The sequence below is a fragment of the Octodon degus genome, unplaced genomic scaffold (genome assembly GCF_000260255.1).
Source record: "Octodon degus isolate 3935 unplaced genomic scaffold, OctDeg1.0 scaffold00211, whole genome shotgun sequence".
NCBI classification, from domain to species: Eukaryota; Metazoa; Chordata; class Mammalia; order Rodentia; family Octodontidae; genus Octodon; species Octodon degus.
The window spans coordinates 1150871-1160744 of NW_004524787.1; the positions used below are offsets into that span (position 1 = coordinate 1150871).

General features: G+C 34.1%; 1 protein-coding gene across 1 annotated transcript in view; it reads right to left on the minus strand.

Moving 5' to 3' along the window:
* Positions 1 to 9874, minus strand: part of Faah2 (fatty acid amide hydrolase 2) — a 296926-nt gene that overhangs the window by 265767 nt on the left and 21285 nt on the right. The window contains exons 4-5 of the mRNA XM_004644818.2: positions 4072 to 4338; positions 1334 to 1470 (exon numbers count right to left, since the gene is read on the minus strand). Coding sequence (XP_004644875.1) covers positions 1334 to 1470; positions 4072 to 4338 — 404 coding nt within the window. The remainder of the gene's footprint in view (positions 1 to 1333; positions 1471 to 4071; positions 4339 to 9874) is intronic.

Genomic DNA, 9874 nt, shown 5'->3' on the forward strand with positions numbered 1-9874 from the left:
AGGTCCTGCTTTACCTTGGTCTTAACCATCCAGTAGAAAAGTATGAAGACGAAATATAGGAAGTCAAGCCATGTTGTTACATTGAGCTGTGGGGGACTCAGGTCAACAATTTGTGACATTGCCAGTTAAACAGAAGACCCAATGCTATTATGGGCTACTGTACTCTTTTAGCATATTTTGCTGAGTTTACACATACTATAATATTCAATAACGGAACTTAGAAAAATGGGGTATACCGATGAATGTCCATTTTGTATCTGTGTATTCAAAGTGGTTAGGATAGATATATAGTTGCATTCGCTTAAGGAATAGAATGATATGTTCTAATGGTTTTTGTAAATAGGATCTCAAGTCCGCATCTTGTACAGCAATTAACCCCTAAGAAGAATATATGCAGTGTATTATTTGTTGAAACTGCACTTCCTATTTTATTTGATATTGTTTCATTGCTATTTATCAATAAAATTTTGAAAAAAAACTAAGCTAAAATATATCAGATTTGTTGAACACTTCAACCAACCACTTTTGGGTTTCACTGTTAATTGGTTTCACAAAATATCTGATTTAAAGTCTACACTTCGCAGTTTTCTCAGTTTGTCTTGGTCTAAGTTTAGTTTACTTCCTATTGTCTACTTTTTGTAAACTGAAAGTATATTATTGATTTGAACTATTTCTTCTCTCAAAGACACTCCCTAAAATTTATGAATTTCAGTCCCAGAATTACCTTAACTGCAGCCAGAATATTATTCTATATCATGTTGTTTTCTTTCCATGTAATTGATTATCTATGATATATTTCTTTGGCCTGTGTGTTATTTAAACTTATGTCATTTAATTTTTAAATATTTCGTATTTTCAATTATATTTGTGATGATTAGGACATTTCAAATAAGTGTTTCATCATAAAACACAGTGGTTTGTCAGAATCTGAGCCTTTATTTATGAGTGAGTGTTTTTGTTCATATTTGAAAAAAATGGCATAATAAATTTCTTGAATGTCTGCTATGAGTACTAATGAATACTGAATAAAACTCAACATGGGATGGCCATTATTTTTCTTACACTTCCTAGTCAAATTTTCTGAATATTTATCTTCTTTTAAAAACTGAAAAGATGCCAGGGATATAGTCCAGTGGCACAAGACCTGCTTGTCAATTGTGAGGTTATGAGTTCCTTTCCCAGGACTAAATGTAAATGAAAAATAAAAGCCTAGGAGAAAAATATTGATATCACTTTGATAATATTATAATTTTAACAATCAAATATTTGTATTAAAAATCTATACGACTTGTAAATTTAAACAATATAGCTAAACAATTACCAAGACTTGTACCTTGCAGTTGGAAAGATTCTTTTACTGTCAAAGGTACACCAAGGAATGGCCATTTCTTTTCTAGGATGGCTTCATCTTCCTGCATTTCTGCAAGTCTTTGATCTACAGCAAGTGCATCTTTTCTAGCTGCCTCAAACCTGGAAAAAAATTGAACAGGACAAATTCTTTATAGACCAACCATCTACCCAAATATACAAAAGACTAAAATTAAAATGTCAATGTTAGTGAATTTATCAAGAATATTACAAAGACTTATTTGAACCAGTCATTCTCCTCTAAAGAATTCATATTGTAAAGAAAAACTTAAAATATTAACAAGAATTAACACAGAATACAAACTGGTGCATTTTTATTGAAAACATCATGAAACAATCTGTCAAAAAGTTACAATAGGTCTCTACTACTTTCAACTATATGTTGGTTAAAAGATATCCAACTAACTAATGAGGATACACTTGGACTGAAAGTCAAAACATAAAAAAATACAGATGAAAAAGCACAAGATTTAGCTGCCTTGTTAATAGCACATAAAATAGACTAAATTAAAAATTATGAAAAGATGTCATATTTCTGTACAATGGGTATTACTCAGCTATAAATAAAGACAAACTAGAAGGCTTCATAGATAAGTGGATACAACACAAGGCTATACTCACCAATGAAATAAAACAGATCCATATGTGTAAATATCATATTGTCTGCCTATTGTAAAAACTTGAAACAAGAAATAAAACCTTAAAGTTATAACAAATATAGTAAAACATAAAGAAATGGAACGTAAGTATTAAACAACAAGGAGAACTGAAAAGAGAAGAGATAAGCAAAAAGGTAGGAGAAAAACATAAAAGTGTATATACAGGATGACTGAGGTGATTGTACTGAAAATCTCCATCAGTCTCTTGAAAATAGCAGTTAATGTGTATAATTTCCACATTGACTGTGTATGCTGATATTTGTGATCTAAGCAACTACATAGAGAACAGCAATGTGTAATAAAAAACATGCTTAAATGAATGCCTGTCATCTTCTTTTTTAAAATGTGTACTGCTTCTAATGTCACATCAATTATTACAATGCATCTTTAAAACAAACTTTTAAAACAGTTTGTTAAAAAATAGAGACAAGAACAAAATTTTAAGGTTTCTTCAAAGGAAGCAGTAATATGCAACCATATGTCCAATCTTACATAACTATATCTGTTAATCAGAGCAACAGATTTGATGATAAAACAGATAGTATATGAATGATTGTTAATCAATTATTCTTGGTTTGAAAATTTGTAACATATGTACTGTTGTATGTTGCCCTGTTTCTTTCTTTGTTTCTGATTTTTGTGCTTGCTTTGCTTTTACTTTTCAAAATAAATTAAATTTAAAAAATATTGACAGATTCAATATGGCTGAATAAAGGACTCACATTGGATTATCTTAGAAGAAACTACATGGGAACTACTTCAAAGAATCAACACCTGGGACCTTCTCTTATGGAGAAGTTTTGGCACATGAATAGAAATAACCAAAAAAAATGGGAAGACAACCGATAAAATTGGAAAGAAAACCTTAACCAATAATTACTCAGACAAAGGTGTTCTATCTAAAATATATAAAGAACTAAAAAAAAGTTATGGTCCTCAAATTTAAAGACCCAATCCAAAAATGGGCTTCTGAGATGAATACACTCTTTTCAGAGGAAGAAATTCAAGAGGCAAATAAATACCTGAAATAATGCTCTACATCACTGGCCATTTGAGAAATGTAAGGTAAAGCAACACTGAGTTACTATCTCACTCCAGAAGCAATGGCTATCATAAAGTAATCAAATAATAACAATTGCTAGAGAGGCTTTAGGGAAAAGGGAACACATCTCCACCGCTGGTGGGAATATAGATTGGTACAGCAACTATGGAAATCAGTGTGGAGATTCCTCAAAAAACTAGAACTCATAATCCAAATCATTCCCACTATTACCCTCCTAAGTATTTTTCTCATGAGAACTGAAAACATCATACGACAATATATGTGCACCCGTGATTATAGCAGCACAATTTGTTTTAGCCAAATCTTGGAAGTAACCAAAATTCCCATCACCTGACAAATGTATGAAAAAGAAGTGTTATTTTATACAGCCAAGTATTACACATCTATAAAGAAAGACAAACGTGAAGCCTTCATAGATTAGCACATACAACTGGAGACTATACTTATAAGTAATGTAAATCACACCTACATGAGGAAATATTGCTTGGTCTCCCTAATGTATGAATCAGAAAGGCCAAATAAACCCTGAAAGGTATAACAGATATAGTAAAACAGAAAGAATCAGAACTTAAGAATTAAACAATGATGATGACAAATACTGAAATGATTGTACTAAGAATTTCCATCAGTTTTTGTCCTTTTTTTGGAATGTCTAAGGGTACCAAGCTTAGTGACTGGCCATGGCATGTGGATTGCTAGTGAAATAAGACATCTCCTCCTCCCCTGTGAGTGGTGCAAGACGGATTAGTACTATTCCACTACACTCTGTACAAGTACTTTCCTGAACTGCAATCAGTGACCAGGAACACAACACCCTTGGACTGAGAAGTCAGCATCTCCCTCTGACCTCTGACCTGCAGTGCAATTAGTAAGAAACAAACACTCCTGTACCCTGTGACAAACCAGAAGAACATTCTTGTGTCAGGAATCCAGCATTCCCTCTGATTTGCAACAACCAGCTCAGGCCAGAATTGCAACTACCAGTGCAGGACAAAGAGGTGGAGCATGACATGAGCCAGTGGTGGAGCATGGAGTAAATGTACAGGATTTAAGTGGGAGACAAATTTTTCCTGAAATGGGAGCAGCCTAGAACTATCTCCATTTGCACGCACCATAGAAGCCAGGAGGGTAATGCAGACATTCTGTGGAGTAGGTGGTGGTTCATCCAGAAAGCTGCTGGCTACAGATTGGTCACAGCCACCATAATCAGAGGCCAAGATCAGCTCCATATCCAATACAGCACTAATTCTATTGCATAATTGTTAAAATGCAAATTTTGACAATACCACAGAACAGTGGATACCAGAGGTCTCTTTTATTTTTGTACATGTATTTTTATTCTCTCTATTCATCTTTTTCTCTCTTCAACTATCTCTTATATGCTCATGTGAATGAACATTGTTCCCAACATTTTCAATTCACTTCAACAATCTTTTGCTTTCTCCTTAATTCTTTCTCTCCCACCATCTTCTCCACCTTCCCAAAGATTACATGATCATTTATGGTCCTCTAGTCCTCCTTCAACAGTATTTCTCTTCATCTCTCTCTGTTTTGACAGCTGTACCTCTTAAATTTCCCAACTGCAGAATAAAATCACTCGACTAGGTAAAAAGTCATTGCATAAAAGTTTCGATTTAAGTTGAATTTTGATATATAATGTGCCCCTGTGATTAAATATACCAAATCAAGTGTTACCATATTTTGTCACATTATATGCCATAAGTGATGTGATTGTTATTGCTATTTGTAAAAAGTTATCCAGAATATAATGCTTATTATCAGTTGTTCTGTTCTCTATAACAATACTGTGATTATCTGAGGTCACAAACATCATCATAGTGCAGTAACAAGAGACTTGTGGCTGAGGCAAATAGATGGTAACATTTCAACCTTAATGAATTGCTAAGGTAGAGTATTGGGAAACACACAAATAGCTACATTTGTTGTTGGACTCCAGATGATATGTGTTGGTGCTTGGTAGAAAGTTGGTCTGCATTTTGTTAATTTCCAGAGACTTTGCCTGATACTGAGGTTTAGGGATGCAGACTAATTAATCTGGCAAAGGAAAATTCAAGGCAGTCAAATGCTGAGGTGATAGCATGGACGTTGTTGGGGACTTTTAGCCAAATTTATGTAGAGAATCAAGAGCAAAGAACCCAGAAAAATAAATTAAAATGGTGTGATTTTGGCCACAAAGGAAGCTACAATAAAGATGTGGATTGTAAAGAAGAGTTGAGAAGATCAAAATTGCTCAGAAGAAACAGAACAGAAAAAGTGGTCAGAGGGTGTCACAAGAAGCAGCAAATCTCCACCTTTGCAGCCTCATTTGCAAAAAATGAAAGACTTCTTTGAGAAGAAAGCTGCAGAACACCATGTTCCAGAATGATGGCAGCAGCTGCACCAGTTTCCACAATGTGGAGTTACAGAGAATTTGTTCATCAGAATTAGGTTTAGAACACTCAGTGATCCAGGCACTCCACTAGAGAAAATAAAACCTATGTACTTCCCCAGGTGGCAGCCGACCTTGGTATCATTCATATGGCTTTGGTTTTGGATGCATGAAGAATGTAAGCGTTCAGAGGTTAAAAATGCTTTTACATATACTTCAGAAGGCCTGGGTGGCAAGGCACTATATCCCTTGGAAAGCAGTGTGTGAAGCTTTGAGTCATAAGCCTAAGGTTCAGTGGAGATCCCAGAAGGTAGTAAAAGCCAATAACTCAGATCATTTAAGAAATTTGTGAGGAGGAAGCAAAGCAGGCCTAAGAGAGAAGCCATTGGAGCTAAAACCCCCTTAAGTGCCATAGGGGCAGAGCCACATAAGACTTTGAGAGCTCACAATTTATAGAGATTCCTTTGGATGTTCCACATGAAACTATAGAACAATAATTTCCCTGATAGATTTTGTATTTGCTTTGGTCCCAGTGCTTTGTATCCCCATGATTGTATCTTTGGGAGTGATAATATTTTTCTTGTACCATTGAAAGTTGGAAGTATTTATCTATTTAACTTTTCATTTGTATAGGGGCTCATAGCTAAGAGATTGTCTTAGATCTAGGAGCAGAATTGTTTGTAATAGATGGTGTTTATCAGTCTAAGGCAAAAAGAACATCTAATTCTGACTTTCTGTAGGGTTTTTCTCATGAAGCAGTCTTGGATTTTGTCAAGTTTTTTTCTGTATCTATTGAGATTATCATATGATTTTTTGTCTTTTACTCTGTTGAAATGGTGTGTTACACTTTTGGATTTGCATATCTTGAACTATCCCTACATTTCTGGGATGTATCTCACTTGCTCATGCTTATTTATGATTTCATGCATGCTGTTTGTTAGTATATTACTGAGGATTTTTGCATTTGTTTATTAGGGAGGTTGTCTCATAGTTCTCTTGTTTGGGTACGTCTTTCTTTGTTTCTTATCAGAGTAACACGCTGCTTCTAGGAATGAGTTTAGGGGAATTGTTTCATTTTTAATTTCATTGAACAGTGAGAAAACTTGGCAATAATTCTACACTAAATTTCTTGGAAAATTCATCTGTGTGTCCATCAGGATCTAGGATTTCTTTGTGGGTAGATATTTTATTACATTTTCAATTTTATTCACAGATATTGGGTTATTCATAATTTTTATATTTTCTTGATTCAGATTTGGTAGTTTATATCTATGTAGGAATCAGTCTACTTATTCTGTGCTTTCCATCCCGTGAGAGTAAAGGTTTTGGAGTAGGTATTGACTGTGTTTTGAATTTCTATGGGGTCTGTATTGATTTCACTCCTTTTGTACATTACTACAAAAATTAGACTATTTTGATAAGGTTGACTAGGTGGTTTACCAGCTTTATTTATTCTTTCAAAGAACCAATTCTGTAGTTCACTAATTCTTTGTATTATTTTTTGTCTCCATTGCATTTATTTCATTTCTGACCTTTATGATTTCCTGCCTTGGTTATGCTTTTGGGCTTGACTTGCTCTTCTTTACCTAGGGGACTGAGATGCAGCATAACATTATTTATTTTGACACATTCCATTTTACTGATGTAAGAGGTTAACACTATATTTTTCCCTAAGACATCTTTCACTGCATCCCATAGATTCTGGTGAGTTTTGCTTGCATTTTCTTTGTCTGTAGATATTGCTTAATTTCTTCTTTAATGTTATCTGTGACCTTTGGATTGTTCAAGACCATCTTATGTAATTTTCCATGTGTTTATGTAGCTTTTGCTGATATTTATTTCAATAATGTATAATTTTCTTTCGTTATGTTCACATAAAGTGCATGGGGTAAATGGTGTTGGAAAAACTGGCTCTCTACATGCTGAAAACTGAAAACTTTTTTTTTTTTGGCGGAAATGGGGATTGAACTCAGGCCCTTGTACTTGCCAGTAGAAGTGCTTATTCCACTGAGCCATCTCCCCTGTCCTTGAAAACTAAAACTTAACCCAGGTGTATCGCCATGCACTAAGCTAAAGTGAAAATGGATTAAAGATCTACACATTAAAAGAGAAACACTAAACATGCATGGGGGAACTTCAATTCCTTTTTAGCTACTTAAGCATGTTCTATGTGGTAGTATATGGTCTATTTTTGTGACCATCCCATGTAGAGCTGAGAAGAATGTGTATTCTGATGTTATTGGGTAGAAAATACTCTAAAGGTCTACTAAGTCCATTTCTTAACATGTTTGGTTTGGTTCTGTTATATTGTTTGCTGATATTTTGCCTAGTCGATCCATTCCTTTTTTCAATGACATCTTAAAGTCCCATTTCACAACCGTGTTATTGATCATTTGGTTTTTAATGTTTGATAAATTTTGTTTCATATAGTTGGTTGTTCCTATATTTGATACATACATATTGATTATTGTCATCTCTTCCTCTTGAAGTTTGCCCCTAAGAGGTATGTAGTGACATTCATCATCTCTTTCAGTCACTCTTGGTTGGCAGCTCACATTGTCAGCAACCAGAAGAGCTACACTGCTGTTTTCTCTGTTCTTGTTCCATGGAGTATTATTTTCCATCCTTTAACTTTCAGTCTATGAGTTACCTTTAAATTAAATATGTATCTTGTACACTGCATATTGTTTAATTTTGTTTCTTAAACCACTCTGCTAGTCTGCTTTTATTATGAAGTATAAGAAGTAAAGACATATTGTTATTTTGAGCTGTAGGGGACTCAGGTCAACAACTTAAAACATTGCCAGTCAAGTGAAAGACCCAATACTATTATGGACTACTGGACTATTTTGGAATATTTTGTTGAGTTCACACACCTATAATATTTAAATGAAAGAACTAAACAAAAAAGATATAGATGAATAACCATTTTGTATCTGTGTATTGAAAATATTTAGGACAGATATATAACTACATTCTCTTAATTTAATAAGTGCAGGGATTTGTTTTAGTAGTGTTTGTAAGTAGGATATCATATCTGCATCTTGTTCAACAAATAACCACTAGGAAGGCAGTATGCAATGTGTTAATTATTGGAATTGTTCTACCAATTTGATTTCAAACTGTCTCAACAATATTTATTTCTCAATAAAATTATATAGAAATAAAAGAAGTTCAAGGATCCCAATGCACCCAAGAGGCCTCCTTTGGCCTTCTTGTTCTGTTCTGAGTATTGCCCAAAAATCAAAAGAGAACATCCTGGCCTCTTCATTGGTGATGTCACAAAGAAACTAGGAGAAATGTGGAATAATACTGCAGCAGATGACAAGCAGCCATATGAGAAGAAGGCTGCTAAGCTGAAAGGAAAGTATGAAAAAGACATCACTGCTTACTGGGCTAAAGGAATACCTGCTTCAGCAAAAAAAAAAAGAATTATCAAGGCTGAAAACAGCAAGAAAAAGAAGGAAGAGGAGGAAAAGAAGGAGGAGGAAGATGAAGAGGATGAGGATGAAGAGGATGAGAATGAATAAGTTGGTGCTAGAGCAGTTATATTTTTCTCGTCTATAAAGCATTTAATCCCCTGTATACAACTCATTCCTTTTGAAGAAAAAAGTTGAAATGTAAGGCTGTGTAAAAATTGTTCTTAAGCTATACAGTGTCATTTTTTGTATAGTTAACACATTACTGAATGTGTCTTTAGATAGCCCTGTCCTGGTGGTATTTTCAGTACCCTCTAACCAACTTCACCTGGTACAGTATGGGGGTTGTAAATTGGCATGGAAATTTATAGCAGGTACTTGGTGCACAACACAAATTAGTTATATATGGGGACAGTAGTTTTTCATCTTCAGTTGTTTCTGTTGCAGCTTATATGAAATGATTGTTGTTCTGTTAACCGAATACCACTCTGTAATTGCAAAAAGAAAAAAATTGCAACACTTTTGTTGACATTCTGAATGTGTCTAAGTAAATACAATTAAAAAATGAGTTAATCATATGATAAAAATTCTAGGAGTTATTTGGTAGGATTCTCACCCTGACTAACTATATATGCTGATACCTGTGAACAAAGCAACTGCACTGAAGATAGCAATGTGTAATACTAGGTCCATGCTTGGAATTTCTGTCATTCTGGTTTTCTAAATATGTACTCCTTATCATGTCATACAAATTACTGCCATACTGTCTCTAAGTAAATGTTTGTTTAAAAAGGGATAATGAATTAAAACAAGAAATAAGAAAAGAAAGTCATAGGACTGTCCTGCTGCAATGCTGTATATGGTTAGATTTATTTTTTTCTACAGTTTTATTGATAAACATATAGCAATGAGACAGTTTCAAATCAAATCAGAAGTACAGTTTCAACAAATAATACACTGAATATATTCTTCTTAG